This window comes from Blennius ocellaris (genome assembly GCF_963422515.1).
Source record: "Blennius ocellaris genome assembly, chromosome: 24".
Taxonomy (NCBI): domain Eukaryota; kingdom Metazoa; phylum Chordata; class Actinopteri; order Blenniiformes; family Blenniidae; genus Blennius; species Blennius ocellaris.
Genome location: NC_137673.1, coordinates 133,701 through 153,700, shown reverse-complemented (window position 1 = coordinate 153,700; position 20,000 = coordinate 133,701). Strand labels below are relative to the sequence as shown.

General features: G+C 47.7%; 2 protein-coding genes across 2 annotated transcripts in view; both read left to right on the top strand.

Annotated features, from left to right (window-relative positions):
* The window catches only part of LOC308147612 (inositol polyphosphate-4-phosphatase type I A-like), a 34,394-nt gene extending 31,448 nt beyond the window's left edge, over positions 1-2,946 (top strand). The window contains 1 exon segment of the mRNA XM_080519862.1: positions 2,562-2,946. Coding sequence (XP_080375988.1) covers positions 2,562-2,694 — 133 coding nt within the window. The 3' untranslated portion in view covers positions 2,695-2,946.
* Positions 2,947-3,043: 97 nt separating this feature from the next.
* The window catches only part of als2b (alsin Rho guanine nucleotide exchange factor ALS2 b), a 37,842-nt gene continuing 20,885 nt past the window's right edge, over positions 3,044-20,000 (top strand). The window contains 13 exon segments of the mRNA XM_080520091.1: positions 3,044-3,193; positions 12,405-12,466; positions 13,453-13,598; positions 13,706-14,499; positions 14,809-15,139; positions 15,887-16,025; positions 16,216-16,312; positions 16,606-16,683; positions 17,193-17,201; positions 17,203-17,361; positions 17,364-17,375; positions 18,250-18,421; positions 18,923-19,112. Of these exon segments, the coding sequence (XP_080376217.1) occupies positions 12,447-12,466; positions 13,453-13,598; positions 13,706-14,499; positions 14,809-15,139; positions 15,887-16,025; positions 16,216-16,312; positions 16,606-16,683; positions 17,193-17,201; positions 17,203-17,361; positions 17,364-17,375; positions 18,250-18,421; positions 18,923-19,112 (2,147 nt within the window). The 5' untranslated portion in view covers positions 3,044-3,193; positions 12,405-12,446.

Sequence of the window (20,000 nt, the reverse complement as noted above, 5' to 3'; positions counted from 1 at the left end):
CCAGTCTGTCCCCCAACATATCTAGCCTGTCCCCAACATGTCCAGTCTGTCCCCCAACATATCTTGCCTGTCCCCAACATGTCCAGTCTGTCCCCCAACATATCTTGCCTGTCCCCAACATGTCCAGTCTGTCCCCCAACATATCTTGCCTGTCCCCCAACATGTCCAGTCTGTCCCCAACATGTCCTGTCTGAAGCTGAGAGTGCCACCACAATAAAGGTCTGCAGTTTGAACCAAACAAAGGAAAATGTCCCCTTCTGAGACAAACTTCTCAGACTTCTGAGAAATATTCACATGCACAGCAATTTGTATTTCAAAATAATAGTGAACCTTCAAACTAAAGAGAACAAAGACGAAAAACAAGAGAAAAATAGGAAATGCCAGTTTTATTAGAGAAACAGAAATAAAGTTACATGAATCCTGCTGGAACGGTCTGAAGTCAGTCTGCAGTGTGGGGTGGGGCATCTGGTGAAACCAGGTGACACCAGGTGACACCAGATGATACCAGGTGACACAGACCTGACCAGGTGACACCATGTGACACAGACCTGACCAGGTGATACCAGGTGACCCAGCCCTGACCAGGTGACACCATGTGACACAGACCTGACCAGGTGACACCAGGTGACACAGACCTGACCAGGTGACACGGACCTGACCAGGTGATACCAGGTGAGACAGACCTGACCAGGCGACACCAGGTGACCCAGACCTGACCAGGTGACACCAGGTGACACCAGATTGATTGATGGTCCAGCCAGAGATTCCAGTGTCATGTTAACTTGTATCAGCCTGCTTTCTTTCTCTTTTTCTCTTTTTCTCTTTCTTTCTTCTTTTCTACATGTTTGACTTTATAAACATGGAGGTGTACTTTCTTACCCCCCCCCCCCCCCCCATGGCCCCCCAGTGTTGGTACCAGGGAGGGGGTGACACAGAAGAACCTGAGTGGCCTGCTGCCGGTGCGGGACCTGGTTCTGGATCCCAGCCTGCTGTACTCTCTGCCTCTGCTGGCCCTGAGCCCCCCCCCCCTGCTGCTGGTCTGCCTCTTCCTCAGTCTGGCCTACTTCCTGTCCAAGCTGCGCTGCTGAGCCCCCCCCCCCCCCCCCGCTGCTGGTCTGCCTCTTCCTCAGTCTGGCCTGCTTCCTGTCCAAGCTGGGGTAGTGCTGGGTTCCTGGTCATCCCAGATAGAGGGTTCCCAGTGAGACCATCCCCAGATAGAGGGTTCCCAGTGAGACCATCCCCAGATAGACCATCCCCAGATAGAGGGTTCCCAGATAGACCATCCCCAGATAGATGGTTCCCATATAGACCATCCCCAGATAGATGGTTCCCAGTGAGACCATCCCCAGATAGACCATCCCCAGATAGATGGTTCCCAGTGAGACCATCCCCAGATAGAGGGTTCCCAGTGAGACCATCCCCAGATAGACCATCCCCAGATAGAGGGTTCCCAGATAGACCATCCCCAGATAGAGGGTTCCCAGTGAGACCATCCCCAGATAGAGGGTTCCCAGTGAGACCATCCCCAGATAGATGGTTCCCAGTGAGACCATCCCCAGATAGAGGGTTCCCAGTGAGACCATCCCCAGATAGAGGGTTCCCAGTGAGACCATCCCCAGATAGATGGTTCCCAGTGAGACCATCCCCAGATAGATGGTTCCCAGTGACTGGGATGGTCTAACTGGGATGAAGCCCTGGCCCCTGCCTCTAAACATTGTAGACCGTCTCCAGATACCATGGACTCATACTGAGCTGCCTGGTACCAACTGGTTCTGGATCAGAAGTGAAGTCATGTGACTGATCATGTGACTGCAGGAAGACTGACGGGAAATGACTTTATTGATGAACATGTCAGAAGGAGAAGAAAAGATTGAAGTTGTTCCTGAAAATGAATTGAAACATCAATAGTTTCTGCTGTTGATCATATTGTTCTCTGCAATATAACCAATATTATGATTATTGATCCTTCTGCTCCATTAAAACCCTCCACCCTCTGACTGCTTCCTGTTGTCATGGTAACCCCCTAACCCCACCCACTTCTGTTCCTCCTTCACTTTTTAAACAAAATGGGAAACTGTGTGTGTGTGTGTGTGTGTGTGTGTGTGTGTGTGTGTGTGTGTGTGTGTGTGTGTGTGTGTGTGTGTGTGTGTGTGTGTGTGTGTGTGTGTGTGTGTGTGTGTGTGTGTGTGTGTGTGTGTGTGTGTGTGTGTGTGTGTGTGTGTGTGTGTGTGTGTGGGGGGGGGGGGGGGGGGGTTCATAGAATTCATCCAGGATACTAAAAATCTATACGTGCCACAGTGCTAAGCTCCACGGTAAACACGGTAAAGTTAAAATACAGTAATCAAAGTTCACTAAAGTAAACAAAGTTCAAATACAGTAAGCAAAGTTAAAAACAGTAAACAAAACCAACATTTTGATGGTTCTTGATTGATTCTTGGTCAAAAATGTAGTTTCAGGATCTGATATTTGTTTCAATCATCATGATGTTTATAATTTAATGTTGACATTCTGCCCCTGCTCCTCCTCTTGCTCCTGCTCCTCCTCCTCCTCCTCCTGCTCAGTGAGGGCTGCAGACGGGAGAACACCATGAAGAACGTGGGCTGCAGGAAGTACGCCTTCAACAGTCTGCAGCTCAAGGCTTTTCCCAAACACTACCGCCCCCCAGAGGGCACCTACGGCAAGGTGGAGACCTGAAGCCCCCCAAGAGGGAGGGGGGGGCGGGGTGTGATTGTGGAGACCTGAACCCCTCCCCCAAGAGGAGGGGGGTGATGCAGTGACCGGAACCCCCCTAAGTGGTGGCGGTAATGTGAACCATAGGATCAAATGTTGACCTTCAGAATATAAGACGTTATTGCTGAACATGTAAAACGTGATGTTTCATTGTAAAACTCTGAACTGCTTTGATCCATTGATGCAAAATAAACTTCAACGAGTTGATTGTCTAAACTCCTGACTGACTTTCTGTCCACTGCTGAGGGGGTGGAGTTTCACACCTGGACAGGTTCCCTCCATCTGGACAGGTAGATTCTACCTTGAAGGGAACTGTCCACCTCAGATCCAGGTTCTAGGATCCACATTCTGGGATCAACGCCGGGATCACCGATTGAGTGGAGCACCACTCAGGACTTCTACCACCTGCTGGGCTCCATCAGGACCTCCATTGTCTTCCTGCCTCTGGGCGGCGCTGTGCAAGGTGACTGTTCCTCCACCTCCACCCAGCATATCCCTCCATCCAATCACCGTATCCCCCCACCCACCCAGTTGGTGACATAGTGAGGGTGACATAGTGAGAGCTAGCCCTAACCCCCCCTCCCCCCAACACCAGTCTCATGTATTCAGGTTGGTTTGGTTCTATTCGGTTCCGCTGGTTCTTCAACGATCAGGTCAAACTTGATTGATATTGACTTGCATGAAGCTTTAAGCCTTTCGCCTTCTATTTGAGCCTTGTCACTTTCCGTAGGACACGTGAATGATCTAGGACACATGAAGACGTCTCACTCTGTCAGGAACACACGGGACCTGTTGGTAACGCGTTGTAACGTAACGTCTGACTCATTACGGTGTGTGTGTGTGTGTGTGTGTGTGTGTGTGTGTGTGTGTGTGTGTGTGTGTGTGTGTGTGTGTGTGTGTGTGTGTGTGTGTGTGTGTGTGTGTGTGTGTGTGTGTGTGTGTGTGTGTGTGTGTGTGTGTGTGTGTGTGTGTGTGTGAGAGAGAGGAATGCCTCTGTCAGATAAACGATCTTTGCTGAACGATAGCGGTTCTTCCGCAGATGAAAACAACCGGCGGATTTCAACAGTAACGAGCCCGCGGACCCTGCGTTACCTGCGTTACCTGACAGAATCAAACACACCTGAAAAAGAAACTCCCGAATCGCCGGTAAAAAAAAAATACACGTTTAATGACTTAATGACGTATCCGGAGCGGAAATACAGGCTGGCTGTTGGCTAGTTAGCTGTTGATTAGCTGACGTGGGACAGGTGGGGGGGGGGAACAGATAGAGGGAGAGACATATAGAGGGGGACAGGTGGAGGGAGAGACAGATGGAGGGGGACAGGTGGGGGGGAACAGATAGAGGGAGAGACATATAGAGGGGGACAGGTGGAGGGGGACAGGTGGGGGGAGAGACAGATGGAGGGGGACAGGTGGAGGGAGAGAAAGATGGAGGGGGACAGGTGGGGGGAGAGACAGATAGAGGGGGACAGGTGGAAGGGGACAGGTGGGGGGGACAGCTGGATGGGGACAGGTGGAGCGAGAGACAGATAGAGGGGGACAGGTGGGGGGGAGACAGATAGAGGGGGGACAGCTGGATGGGGACAGGTGGAGCGAGAGACAGGTGGGGGGGAGACAGAGGGAGAGACAGATGGAGGGGGACAGGTGGAGCGGGACAGGTGGGGGAGACAGATAGAGGGGGACAGCTGGATGGGGACAGGTGGAGCGAGAGACAGATGGAGGGAGACAGGTGGGGGGGAGACAGAGGGAGAGACAGCTGGAGGGGGACAGGTGGAGGGAGAGACAGATAGAGGGGGACAGGTAGATGGAGAGACAGATAGAGGGGGACAGGTGGGGGAGAGACAGATAGAGGGAGAGACAGATAGAGGGGGACAGCTGGAGGGAGACAGGTGGGGGGAGAGACAGATAGAGGGGGACAGGTGGAGGGAGAGACAGATAGAGGGGGACAGGTGGATGGGGACAGGTGGAGGGAGACAGGTGGAGGGGGACAGGTGGGGGGGTGACAGATAGAGGGAGAGACAGATAGAGGGGGACAGCTGGAGGGAGAGGCAGATAGAGGGGGACATGTGGAGGGAGAGACAGATAGAGGGGGACAGGTGGAGGGAGAGACAGGTGGACGGGGACAGGTGGAGGGGGACAGGTGGGGGGGAGACAGATAGAGGTGGACAGGTAGATGGAGAGACAGATAGAGGGGGACAGCTGGAGGGAGGGACAGCTGGAGGGAGACAGGTGGGGGGAGACAGGTGGATGGGGACAGGTGGAGGGAGACAAATAGAGTGAGAGACAGATAGGGTGTTCTGTCACTGTTATTGTCATGTTGTCACTGTTATTGTCATGTTCTATCACTGTTGTTGTCATGTTGTGTCACTGTTATTGTCATGTTGTGTCACTGTTATTGTCATGTTCTATCACTGTTGTTGTCATGTTGTGTCACTGTTATTGTCATGTTGTGTCACTGTTATTGTCATGTTCTATCACTGTTGTTGTCATGTTGTGTCACTGTTATTGTCATGTTGTGTCACTGTTTTTGACATGTTGTTTCACTGTTATTGTCATGTTGTGTCACTGTTATTGTCATGTTGTGTCACTGTTATTGACATGTTGTTTCACTGTTATTCACATGTTGTGTCACTGTTATTGTCATGTTCTATCACTGTTGTTGTCATGTTGTGTCACTGTTGTTGTCGTGTTGTGTCACTGTTATTGTTATGTTGTGTCACTGTTATTGTCATATTCTATCACTATTATTGTCATGTTGTGTCACTGTTATTGACATGTTTCACTGTTATTGACATGTTTCACTGTTATTGTCATGTTGTGTCACTGTTATTGTCATGTTGTGTCACTGTTTTTGACATGTTGTTTCACTGTTATTGTCATGTTGTGTCACTGTTATTGTCATGTTGTGTCACTGTTATTGACATGTTGTTTCACTGTTATTCACATGTTGTGTCACTGTTATTGTCATGTTGTGTCACTGTTATTGTCATGTTCTATCACTGTTGTTGTCATGTTGTGTCACTGTTGTTGTCGTGTTGTGTCACTGTTATTGTTATGTTGTGTCACTGTTATTGTCATATTCTATCACTATTGTTGTCATATTCTATCACTGTTATTGTCATGTTGTGTCACTGTTATTGTCATGTTCTATCACTGTTGTTGTCATGTTGTGTCACTGTTGTTGTCGTGTTGTGTCACTGTTATTGTTATGTTGTGTCACTGTTATTGTCATATTCTATCACTATTATTGTCATGTTGTGTCACTGTTATTGACATGTTTCACTGTTATTGACATGTTTCACTGTTATTGTCATGTTGTGTCACTGTTATTGTCATGTTCTATCACTGTTGTTGTCATGTTGTGTCACTGTTATTGTCATGTTCTATCACTGTTATTGTCGTGTTGTGTCACTGTTATTGTCATGTTGTGTCACTGTTATTGACATGTTGTGTCGCTGTTATTGACATTTTGTGTCACTGTTATTGTCGTGTTGTGTCACTGTTATTGTCATGTTGTGTCACTGTTATTGTCGTGTTGTGTCACTGTTATTGTCATGTTGTCACTGTTATTGTCGTGTTGTGTTGCTGTTATTGTCGTGTTGTGTCACTGTTGTTGTCATGTTGTGTCACTGTTATTGTCATGTTGTGTCGCTGTTAGTGTCGTGTTGTGTCGCTATTATTGTCATGTTGTGTCGCTGTTATTGTCATGTTGTGTCACTGTTGTTGTCATGTTCTATCACTGTTATTGTCATGTTGTGTCGCTGTTATTGTCATGTTGTGTCACTGTTATTGACATGTTCTATCACTGTTGTTGTCATGTTGTGTCACTGTTATTGTCATGTTGTGTCACTGTTATTGTCATGTTCTATCACTGTTGTTGTCATGTTCTATCACTGTTATTGTCATGTTGTGTCACTGTTATTGACATGTTTTACTGTTATTGTCATGTTGTGTCACTGTTATTGACATGTTCTATCACTGTTATTGACATGTTCTATCACTGTTATTGTCATGTTGTGTCACTGTTATTGACATGTTGTTTCACTGTTATTGTCATGTTATGTCACTGTTATTGTCATGTTATGTCACTGTTATTGGCATGTTGTGTCACTGTTATTGGCATGTTGTGTCACTGTTATTGTCATGTTCTGTCACTGTTATTGTCATGTTGTGTCACTGTTATTGTCATGTTCTGTCACTGTTATTGTCATGTTGTGTCACTGTTATTGTCATGTTCTGTCACTGTTATTGTCATGTTCTATCACTGTTGTTGTCATGTTGTGTCACTGTTGTTGTCATGTTGTGTCACTGTTATTGACATGTTTCACTGTTATTGACATGTTTCACTGTTATTGTCATGTTGTGTCACTGTTATTGTCATGTTCTATCACTGTTGTTGTCATGTTGTGTCACTGTTATTGTCATGTTCTATCACTGTTATTGTCGTGTTGTGTCGCTGTTATTGTCGTGTTGTGTCGCTGTTATTGTCGTGTTGTGTCACTGTTATTGTCATGTTGTGTCACTGTTATTGACATGTTGTGTCGCTGTTATTGACATTTTGTGTCACTGTTATTGTCGTGTTGTGTCACTGTTATTGTCATGTTGTGTCACTGTTATTGTCGTGTTGTGTCACTGTTATTGTCATGTTGTCACTGTTATTGTCGTGTTGTGTTGCTGTTATTGTCGTGTTGTGTCACTGTTGTTGTCATGTTGTGTCACTGTTATTGTCATGTTGTGTCGCTGTTAGTGTCGTGTTGTGTCGCTATTATTGTCATGTTGTGTCGCTGTTATTGTCATGTTGTGTCACTGTTGTTGTCATGTTCTATCACTGTTATTGTCATGTTGTGTCGCTGTTATTGTCATGTTGTGTCACTGTTATTGACATGTTCTATCACTGTTGTTGTCATGTTGTGTCACTGTTATTGTCATGTTGTGTCACTGTTATTGTCATGTTGTGTCACTGTTGTTGTCATGTTGTGTCACTGTTATTGTCGTGTTGTGTCACTGTTATTGTCGTGTTGTGTCACTGTTATTGTCATGTTGTCACTGTTATTGTCGTGTTGTGTTGCTGTTATTGTCGTGTTGTGTCACTGTTGTTGTCATGTTGTGTCACTGTTATTGTCATGTTGTGTCACTGTTATTGTCATGTTGTGTCACTGTTATTGACATGTTGTTTCACTGTTATTGTCATGTTCTATCACTGTTATTGTCATGTTGTGTCACTGTTATTGTCATGTTCTATCACTGTTGTTGTCATGTTCTATCACTGTTATTGTCATGTTGTGTCACTGTTATTGACATGTTTTACTGTTATTGTCATGTTGTGTCACTGTTATTGACATGTTGTTTCACTGTTATTGTCATGTTATGTCACTGTTATTGTCATGTTATGTCACTGTTATTGGCATGTTGTGTCACTGTTATTGGCATGTTGTGTCACTGTTATTGTCATGTTCTGTCACTGTTATTGTCATGTTGTGTCACTGTTATTGTCATGTTCTGTCACTGTTATTGTCATGTTGTGTCACTGTTATTGTCATGTTCTGTCACTGTTATTGTCATGTTCTATCACTGTTGTTGTCATGTTGTGTCACTGTTGTTGTCATGTTGTGTCACTGTTATTGACATGTTTCACTGTTATTGACATGTTTCACTGTTATTGTCATGTTGTGTCACTGTTATTGTCATGTTCTATCACTGTTGTTGTCATGTTGTGTCACTGTTATTGTCATGTTCTATCACTGTTATTGTCGTGTTGTGTCGCTGTTATTGTCGTGTTGTGTCGCTGTTATTGTCGTGTTGTGTCACTGTTATTGTCATGTTGTGTCACTGTTATTGACATGTTGTGTCGCTGTTATTGACATTTTGTGTCACTGTTATTGTCGTGTTGTGTCACTGTTATTGTCATGTTGTGTCACTGTTATTGTCGTGTTGTGTCACTGTTATTGTCATGTTGTCACTGTTATTGTCGTGTTGTGTTGCTGTTATTGTCGTGTTGTGTCACTGTTGTTGTCATGTTGTGTCACTGTTATTGTCATGTTGTGTCGCTGTTAGTGTCGTGTTGTGTCGCTATTATTGTCATGTTGTGTCGCTGTTATTGTCATGTTGTGTCACTGTTGTTGTCATGTTCTATCACTGTTATTGTCATGTTGTGTCGCTGTTATTGTCATGTTGTGTCACTGTTATTGACATGTTCTATCACTGTTGTTGTCATGTTGTGTCACTGTTATTGTCATGTTGTGTCACTGTTGTTGTCATGTTCTATCACGTTATTGTCATGTTGTGTCACTGTTATTGTCATGTTGTGTCACTGTTATTGTCGTGTTGTGTCACTGTTATTGTCATGTTGTCACTGTTATTGTCGTGTTGTGTTGCTGTTGTCGTGTTGTGTCACTGTTGTTGTCATGTTGTGTCACTGTTATTGTCATGTTGTGTCGCTGTTAGTGTCGTGTTGTGTCGCTATTATTGTCATGTTGTGTCGCTGTTATTGTCATGTTGTGTCACTGTCGTTGTCATGTTCTATCACTGTTATTGTCATGTTGTGTCGCTGTTATTGTCATGTTGTGTCACTGTTATTGACATGTTCTATCACTGTTGTTGTCATGTTGTGTCACTGTTATTGTCATGTTGTGTCACTGTTATTGTCATGTTCTATCACTGTTGTTGTCATGTTCTATCACTGTTATTGTCATGTTGTGTCACTGTTATTGACATGTTTTACTGTTATTGTCATGTTGTGTCACTGTTATTGTCATGTTCTGTCACTGTTATTGTCATGTTGTGTCACTGTTATTGTCATGTTCTGTCACTGTTATTGTCATGTTGTGTCACTGTTATTGTCATGTTCTGTCACTGTTATTGTCATGTTCTATCACTGTTGTTGTCATGTTGTGTCACTGTTGTTGTCATGTTGTGTCACTGTTATTGACATGTTTCACTGTTATTGACATGTTTCACTGTTATTGTCATGTTGTGTCACTGTTATTGTCATGTTCTATCACTGTTGTTGTCATGTTGTGTCACTGTTATTGTCATGTTCTATCACTGTTATTGTCGTGTTGTGTCGCTGTTATTGTCGTGTTGTGTCGCTGTTATTGTCGTGTTGTGTCACTGTTATTGTCATGTTGTGTCACTGTTATTGACATGTTGTGTCGCTGTTATTGACATTTTGTGTCACTGTTATTGTCGTGTTGTGTCACTGTTATTGTCATGTTGTGTCACTGTTATTGTCGTGTTGTGTCACTGTTATTGTCATGTTGTCACTGTTATTGTCGTGTTGTGTTGCTGTTATTGTCGTGTTGTGTCACTGTTGTTGTCATGTTGTGTCACTGTTATTGTCATGTTGTGTCGCTGTTAGTGTCGTGTTGTGTCGCTATTATTGTCATGTTGTGTCGCTGTTATTGTCATGTTGTGTCACTGTTGTTGTCATGTTCTATCACTGTTATTGTCATGTTGTGTCGCTGTTATTGTCATGTTGTGTCACTGTTATTGACATGTTCTATCACTGTTGTTGTCATGTTGTGTCACTGTTATTGTCATGTTGTGTCACTGTTATTGTCATGTTGTGTCACTGTTGTTGTCATGTTCTATCACGTTATTGTCATGTTGTGTCACTGTTATTGTCATGTTGTGTCACTGTTATTGTCGTGTTGTGTCACTGTTATTGTCATGTTGTCACTGTTATTGTCGTGTTGTGTTGCTGTTATTGTCGTGTTGTGTCACTGTTGTTGTCATGTTGTGTCACTGTTATTGTCATGTTGTGTCGCTGTTAGTGTCGTGTTGTGTCGCTATTATTGTCATGTTGTGTCGCTGTTATTGTCATGTTGTGTCACTGTTGTTGTCATGTTCTATCACTGTTATTGTCATGTTGTGTCGCTGTTATTGTCATGTTGTGTCACTGTTATTGACATGTTCTATCACTGTTGTTGTCATGTTGTGTCACTGTTATTGTCATGTTGTGTCACTGTTATTGTCATGTTCTATCACTGTTGTTGTCATGTTCTATCACTGTTATTGTCATGTTGTGTCACTGTTATTGACATGTTTTACTGTTATTGTCATGTTGTGTCACTGTTATTGACATGTTGTTTCACTGTTATTGTCATGTTCTGTCACTGTTATTGTCATGTTGTGTCACTGTTATTGTCATGTTCTGTCACTGTTATTGTCATGTTGTGTCACTGTTATTGTCATGTTCTGTCACTGTTATTGTCATGTTCTATCACTGTTGTTGTCATGTTGTGTCACTGTTGTTGTCATGTTGTGTCACTGTTATTGTCATGTTCTGTCACTGTTATTGTCATGTTGTTTCACTGTTGTTGTCATGTTCTATCACTGTTGTTGTCATGTTGTGTCACTGTTGTTGTCATGTTGTGTCACTGTTGTTGTCATGTTGTGTCACTGTTGTTGTCATGTTGTGTCACTGTTATTGTCATGTTGTGTCACTGTTGTCATGTTGTGTCACTGTTATTGTCATGTTGTCACTGTTGTTGTCATGTTGTGTCACTGTTATTGTCATGTGTCACTGTTATTGACATGTTCTATCAATGTTATTGTCGTGTTGTGTCACTATTATTGTTTTGTTGTGTCACTGTTGTTGTCATGTTGTCTCACTGTTATTGTCATGTGTCACTGTTATTGACATGTTCTATCAATGTTATTGTCGTGTTGTGTCACTGTTATTGTTTTGTTGTGTCACTGTTGTTGTCATGTTGTGTCACTGTTGTTGTCATGTTGTGTCACTGTTATTGTCATGTTGTGTCACTGTTATTGTCATGTTCTGTCACTGTTATTGTCATGTTGTGTCACTGTTATTGTCATGTTCTGTCACTGTTATTGTCATGTTGTGTCACTGTTATTGTCATGTTCTGTCACTGTTATTGTCATGTTCTATCACTGTTGTTGTCATGTTGTGTCACTGTTATTTTCATGTTGTGTCACTGTTGTTGTCATGTTGTGTCACTGTTGTTGTCATGTTGTGTCACTGTTGTTGTCATGTTGTGTCACTGTTGTTGTCATGTTGTGTCACTGTTATTGTCATGTTGTGTCACTGTTGTTGTCATGTTGTGTCACTGTTGTTGTCATGTTGTGTCACTGTTATTGTCATGTTGTGTCACTGTTATTGTCATGTTGTGTCACTGTTGTTGTCATGTTGTGTCACTGTTATTGTCATGTTGTGTCACTGTTATTGTCATGTTGTGTCACTGTTATTGTCATGTTGTGTCACTGTTGTTGTCATGTTGTGTCACTGTTGTTGTCATGTTGTGTCACTGTTATTGTCATGTTGTGTCACTGTTATTGTCATGTTGTGTCACTGTTATTGTCATGTTGTGTCACTGTTGTTGTCATGTTGTGTCACTGTTATTGTCATGTTGTGTCACTGTTGTTGTCATGTTGTGTCACTGTTGTTGTCATGTTGTGTCACTGTTATTGTCATGTTGTGCCACTGTTGTTGTCATGTTGTCTCACTGTTATTGTCATGTTGTGTCACTGTTGTTGTCATGTTGTGTCACTGTTATTGTCATGTGTCACTGTTATTGACATGTTCTATCAATGTTATTGTCGTGTTGTGTCACTGTTATTGTTTTGTTGTGTCACTGTTGTTGTCATGTTGTGTCACTGTTTTTGTGTTTTGACATTAATGATTTCAAATATTTTTGACTTCCTGCTTCCAGGTGAGACTCTGATAGCAGTTTGATGGAGACGTAAAGCTTGTCATGGACAGTCAGAGGACAAGGTAGGTCCACCTCAGAACATGAGGTTCTCATGGACAGTCAGAGGATGAGAACATGATGTTATTGCTGATCATCATGTGATGTTGCCTCCAGATGAAACTGCTCTAAAACAATCTTTGTGTGTGTGTGTGTGTGTGTGTGTGTGTGTGTGTGTGTGTGTGTGTGTGTGTGTGTGTGTGTGTGTGTGTGTGTGTGTGTGTGTGTGTGTGTGTGTGTGTGTGTGTGTGTGTGTGTGTGTGTGTGTGTAAGCAAAGACGCTAACCCTAACCAGCTTCCAGATATTTTAATCTGAAAGGTCGCATGATGGGAAGTCTTAACCCTAGCCCAGTTAACCAGAACCCAGTTAACCCTAATTATGTTTACCAGAACCCTGTTAACCCTAGCCCAGTTAACCAGAACCCAGTTAACCCTAATGATGTTAACCAGAACCCTGTTAACCCTAGCCCAGTTAACCAGAACCCTGTTAACCCTAACCCAGTTAACCAGAACCCTGTTTACCTTAACCCAGTTAACCCTAACCCAGTTAACCAGAGCCCTGTTAACCCTAGCCCAGTTAACCCTAACCCAGTTTACCAGAACCCAGTTAACCAGAACCCAGTTAACCTTTACCCAGTTAACCCTAGCCCAGTTAACCAGAACCCTGTTAACCCTAACTAAGTTAACCCTAGCCCAGTTAACAGAACCCTGTTAACCCTAACCCAGTTAACCCTAACCCTTTCATCAGCTGATTCTTAGTCAGAGCATGAAACACTGATACTGAAGCACATGGTGGAACCGAAAGTCCGATCTTCCCCTGATCCCCAACTCTACAAACCCTAACCCTCTGACCCTCTCACCCTCTGACCCTCTCACCCTCTGACCCTATGACCCTCTGACCCTATGACCCCCTGACCCTCTCACCTCTCACCCTCTCACCTCCCACCTCTGACCCTCTCACCTCTCACCCTCTGACCCTATGACAGTTGAAGGTATGCTTTTTGTCTTCCAGCTGTGGAGGTGAGGGTGGTGCTGGTGGAGGAATGCTCCACACCTGGAGGGGCTACTCCTGCAGCGTGAGCCCGGAGAGGCTGCTGCTGCCCGGGCCGGTCCAGCAGGTGGCGCTGGGCGCCCGGCATGGCGTGGTGCTGCTGGAAGGTGAGGCTGTGCTGTCCTGCAGGTCTCATGAAGGAGAGGCTTGTATCAACACTGTTAGTGGTGCTCTGAGCGTCTGTCCTGTGCTGCTCCTGTTGCGCCCCCTGCAGGAGGCCAGGTGTACAGTTTCGGGGCCTTGCCTTGGAAGCAGGGTCCGGTCCTGGAGATGTCCAGGCCCTGGTTGGAGAGCGCTCTGGGGGGGCAGCGCGTGGTGGGCGTGGCGGCCGGGGACTTCCACAGTGGGGCGGTGACGGAGGATGGGGGCGTGCACATGTGGGGCGACAACGGCGCCGGGCAGTGTGGCCTGCCGGGTCTGGCCTCTGTTCCCAACCCCACCCCCATCGCGGTGGTGGACCGGGACATGGGCCCCTCCCACACCGTGGCGATTCTGGAGCTGGCGTGTGGCGAGCGGCACACTGTGGCACTGTCGCTGCAGAGGGAGGTCTGGGTGTGGGGGGGCCTCGGCACAGCCGCCCCCCCCACATGGAGACCCCACAAGGTGGAGCAGCTGGCGGGCAGGTGTGTGTTACAGGTGGCCTGCGGTGCCTCACACAGCCTGGCTCTGGTGGGCTGCCCCAGTCCAGACGGGCTCCAGCGGCCCCCTGTGGACAAATGTGGACAATGCAACCAGCTGCTCTACACCATGACGGACAAAGAGGACCACGTCATCATCTCTGACAGCCACTCCTGCCTTCAGGGGGGGGGGCCCACCGCGGCCAAACCCCCCTCCCTGGACACTGCAGAGCCCCCTGATCCTTCCTCAGCTGACGGGCCCGCCCCCTGCTCCGCCCACTCCACCTCGTCCAATCACAGTGGGAAGAGCTCCGACGAGGAGGCCGTCAAAGACTACCTGAAGAACCTGTCCCAGGAACCACCAGAGGCCAAGACCGCAGGACCCCTGCTGGTGAGTTCAACACACCAGGTCAGAGGTCATGATGAGGACCAGGTCAGAGGTCAGGGTGAGGACCAGGTCTGAAGACCAGGTCAGAGGTCAGGTTGAGGACCAGGTCGAAAGTCAGGGTGAGGACCAGGTCATAGGTCAGGGTGAGGACCAGGTCATAGGTCAGGGTGAAGACCAGGTCAGAGGTCAGGGTGAGGACCAGGTCAGAGGTCAGGTTGAGGACCAGGTCAGAGGTCAAGGTGAGGACCAGGTCAGAGGTCAGGGTGAGGACCAGGTCATTAAACTTCTTGACCTGACTGTGTTCTCCTGCAGCCCTCAGTGGTCCCCTGGTCCTCCTCGTCCCCCTCGTCCCCCTCGTCCTCCTCCACCCTCAACAGTCTGGTGGCCTCCTGTGCGTCGGCGGTGGGTGAGCGGGTGGCCTCCACCTATGAGGCTCTGTCCCTCAGGAAGATGATGAACCTGTACCTCCCCTCTGGGGCGCCCAGGTTAGGCGTCCTCCCCACGGCGGGCGGTGTGACAATAGAGCGTGTGCGTCAGGAAGACAATGTGCAGGCCAAGAAGAGCTGCAGTACTGGGGACATCCACCAGGAGGAGGCTGGAGGTGGGAGGCGTCGCCTCTCACTGCCAGGACTGCTGTCACAGGGTAGGTACCCTGTTCTCCCTGAGAGTCCCGACATGACCCCCATGACCCCTCCCTGAGAGTCCCGACATGACCCCCATGACCCCTCCCTGAGAGTCCCGACATGACCCCTTAGGGTTCTCACCCTAACCCTGTTCTCCCCTGAGAGTCCCGACATGACCCCCCTTAGGGTTCTCACCCTAACATTTGGTCTGTAGGCCCAGACCCCCTAAAACCTCATTGTGGTCTTTGGTTGTGTCAGAGTTGATTGAAGGGTTGAAGATGGAGACTGGAACTTTTCTAGGGTGGTGTTATATTGATATTCATGTTCCTGGTGGAACCTGACTGGAGAGGAAGCCTCTCTGCTGGCTGCAATGATGAAGAGCAAAACCTTGTCCACATAAAGTCCCCTGGTCTCTCCTCCACCCTGAGTCACTACCAAGACCATTGATCCTCTGACTCCACCCTGAGTCACTACCAAGACCATTGCTCCTCTGACTCCACCCTGAGTCACTACCAAGACCATTGATCCTCTGACTCCACCCTGAGTCACTACCAAGACCATTGATCCTCTGACTCCACCCTGAGTCACTACCAAGACCATTGATCCTCTGACTCCACCCTGAGTCACTACCAAGACCATTGATCCTTGTGGGTGACTGAACCCAGTTGGTAATTGTCTCTTCCTTCTCCTCCTCTTCCTCTTTCTACTTCTTCTTCCTCCTCCTCCCCAGTGTCTCCTCTCCTGCTGAGGAGGAGCAGTCGTTCCAGGCCAGGGGGAGTGGGGTTGCCCCTGGTGGGGGGTGGGGGCCCCTGAGGTGGAGGAGGTGGTGCCATCCTTGCAGACAGAGGTGTGGAGCTGGGGTGGTGGAGAGGAGGGGCAGCTGGGACATGGAGACAACCTGGACAGGTAGGAATCACCTGGACACACCTGAGCCCTGTACTCTGACCTGGAGTGTCCTGGAATGTTAATCCAGGATAGGGAGAGAGAGGGAGAGGGAGGGAGGGGCTTTCACCTCCTGCACTCTGACCCTGTCTAACATCTCAGACAACATGTGTGTGTGTGTGTGTGTGTGTGTGTGTGTGTGTGTGTGTTGCAGGGAGCAGCCGTCCTGCATCAGGAGTCTAACCAATCAGCAGGTGGTCCGACTGGCAGCCGGCGCTCGTCACTCTGTGGCCCTGACGGCTCAGTGCCAGGTGACAACATGACTCTATGAACACATGACTCTTTAGCCCTGGAGCCACTGATCAGACTGGTTCACACTGGTTCACACTGATACAGATCACACTGGTTCACACTGGTTCAGACTGGTCCAGACTGGTTCAGACTGATACAGATCACACTGGTTCTGACTGGTTCACACTGGTTCACACTGGTTCAGACTGATACAGATCACACTGGTTCAGACTGGTTCAGACTGATACAGATCACACTGCTTCAGACTGGTTCAGACTAACTGGTCCAGACTGGGTGTGTTGTAATCCTGCAGGTTTACTCATGGGGAAGCAACAGGTCTGGTCAGTTGGGACACATGGAGTCACCAAGTACCGTGCCCCGCCCTGCCAAGGTACACACACACACACACACACACACACACACACACACACACACACACACACACACACACACACACACACACACACACACACACACACACATGTTGTCTGAGATGTCAGACAGGGTCAGAGTGCAGGAGGTGAAAGTCCCTCTCCTCTCTCTCCCTCCCTTCCTCCCTCTCCCCCCACTCTCTCTCCCCTCCCTCCCCTCCCTCCCCCCTCTCTCTCCCTCCCTCCCTCTCTCTCTCTCCCCCTCTCTCCCTCCCTCCCTCTCCCTCTCTCTCCCTCTCTCCGTCCCCTCTCCATCTCTCTCTCCCCTCTCTCTCCCCTCCCTCCCTCTCCCCCTCTCTCTCTCTCTCTCTCCCTCTCCCCTCCCTCCCTCTCCCCTCCCTCCCTCTCCCCTCCTCTCTCTCTCTCTCTCTCTCTCTCTCTCTCTCTCTCTCTCTCTCTCTCTCTCTCTCTCTCTCTCTCTCTCTCTCTCTCCCCCCCCTCCCTCCCTCCCTCCCTCCCCCCCTCTCAGCTGTCAGAGGGGGGTCCGGGTGTGGGATGTGAGCGCAGGACAGAAACACACCGTCCTGCTGGCAGATGGAGACTGCATGCAACCCCTCATCTACTACAGCGGGCAACAGGTGGAGCAGCAGGTGGAGCAGCAGACAGGAGACTACACCCAGCAGCCCGTCCTTCTGCCTCTTTCTGCATGAACGTAAGAACTAAGTCACTGTCCACACGTTTCATTATTCATCATGTTAATGTAGTTCTTTATCCACTCTTCTTCTTCTTCTTCTTCTTCTTCTTCTTCTTCTTCTTCTTCTTCTTCTTCTTCTTCTTCTTCTTCTTCTTCTTCTTCTTCTTCTTCTTCTTCTTCTTCTTCTTCTTCTTCTTCTTCTTCTTCTTCTTCTTCTTCTTCTTCTTCTTCTTCTTCTTCTTCTTCTTCTTCTTCTTCTTCTTCTTCTTCTTCTTCTTCTTCTTCTTCTTCTTCTTCTTCTTCTTCTTCTTCTTCTCTTCTTCTTCCTTCTTCTTCTTCTTCTTCTTCTTCTTCTTCTCTTCCCCTTCCCCCTTTCCCCTTCCCCTTCCCCCTTCCCCTTCTTCTTCTTCTTCCTCTTCCTCTTCCTCTTCCTCTTCCTCTTCCTCTTCCTCTTCCTCTTCCTCTTCCTCTTCCTCTTCCTCTTCCTCTTCCTCTTCCTCTTTTTCTTTTTCTTTTTCTTCCTCTTTTGCTTTTTCTTTTCTTCCTCTTTTTCTTCCTCTTTTTCCTCTTCTTTTTCCTCTTTTTCTTCCTCTTTTTCCTCTTCTTCTTCCTCTTCTTCTGCTCCTCCTCCTCCTCGAGGGCCTGAGCAGACAGAAGGTTTCACAGTGGTCCAGCAATAAGATCAATGTGGAGGACAGATGTACACATTTTCTTTAGCCAACTGGTCCCGGTGTGTGTGTGTGTGTGTGTGTGTGTGTGTGTGTGTGTGTGTGTGTGTGTGTGTGTGTGTGTGTGTGTGTGTGTGTGTGTGTGTGTGTGTGTGTGTGTGTGTGTGTGTGTGTGTGTGTGTGTGTGTGTGTGTGTGTGTGTGTGTGGTTGTGTGCGTGCGCAGCTGGGCTATGTGAGCAGTGTGTGTGGCGGTGGGCGGTGCTGCGCGGCGCTCTCTGACAGGAACATGGTGGGCGTGGCCTCCAGCCTGCACGAGCTGGCAGCGGCAGACAGGAAGTTCTACTGCAAGCTGTGGAACATCAAGGGGCAGGTGCTGCGCCCCCTGCTGGAGCTGGGTGAGTGTTTCACACGTCTGGACGTTGGACGGGTCAGCCGGGGCGGGGTTAACGCCCTGATGATGTAGCACACGAGGGCGCCGTCACAGATCCTGTGATCATGAGTTACTTTCATTCATTATTCATTGATGTTTCTTGGGGGGAATATTTTCAGATTTGCTTTACAAAATGCTTTTGTTTATTTTATTATTAAAATCAGGTCTCCTTTAAGAATATGAATCTTTATTTGTATTTCTTGATGAAGGAGGGGCTACCTGGCAAAGCCAGGGTGGAAAGGACAAAACAAAGGACATTTGTCCAACTGCTCAGCTGAATGCAGAGCTGAGATCACGTTTTGTTTTTCTCTCTTGCTGGAAGTATGTTTTCTCATTGTCGTTGTTGAACACCGGCACCTTTTGTTTCAATAAAGACAAAGTGGCCTTGCAGCATGGATGGTGGTGGTGTTTGTTCTGAACTGGAGGAGAACCCACCACAGTGAGTGAGCCTCTGGTCCTCCTGCAGACTGTGTGAGCTGGGCGCTGGGCTCCTCGTCTCTGGGCCTGCTGCAGACGCTGGCTAGACGCTTCAACCTGCTGTGTCACCTGACGGGGCAGAACGCCACCAGCTTGACCTCCAGTCTGAGGCGGAGCCGCCGGGTCAGCCGCCTGCTGCTGCTGGAACACACCCATCTCTTCCTGGACGCCTACACTGAGTATGTGCTATGACCTTCTGCCTGACCTCCAGACTGACCTTCAGACTGACCTCCATCTTAACCTCCAGACTGACCTCCACACTGACCTCCAGACTGACCTCCAGACTGACCTCCATCTTAACCTCCAGCCTAAACTCCAGACTGACCTCCAGACTGACCTCCACACTGACCTCCAGACTGACCTCCAGACTGACCTTCAGACTGACCTCCATCTTAACCTCCAGACTGACCTCCACACTGACCTCCAGACTGACCTTCAGACTGACCTCCATCTTAACCTCCAGCCTAAACTCCAGACTGACCTCCAGACTGACCTCCAGACTGACCTCCAGACTGACCTCCATCTTAACCTCCAGACTGACCTCCAGACTGACCTCCAGACTGACCTCCAGACTGACCTTCAGACTGACCTCCATCTTAACCTCCAGCCTAAACTCCAGACTGACCTCCAGACTGACCTTCAAACTGACCTCCATCTTAACCTCCAGCCTAAACTCCAGACTGACCTCCACACTGACCTTCAGACTGACCTCCATCTTAACCTCCAGCCTAAACTCCAGACTGACCTCCACACTGACCTCCAGACTGACCTTCAGACTGACCTCCAGATTGACCTCCAGACTGAACTCCAGACTGACCTCCAGCCTAAACTCCAGACTGACCTCCATACTGACCTTCAGAATGACCTTCAGACTGACCTCCAGACTGACCTTCAGACTGACCTCCAGATTGACCTCCAGCCTAAACTCCAGACTGACCTCCAGACTGACCTTCAGACTGACCTCCAGCCTAAACTCCAGACTGACCTTCAGACTGACCTCCAGACTGACCTCCAGATTGACCTCCAGATTGACCTCCAGACTGACCTCCAGATTGACCTCCAGATTG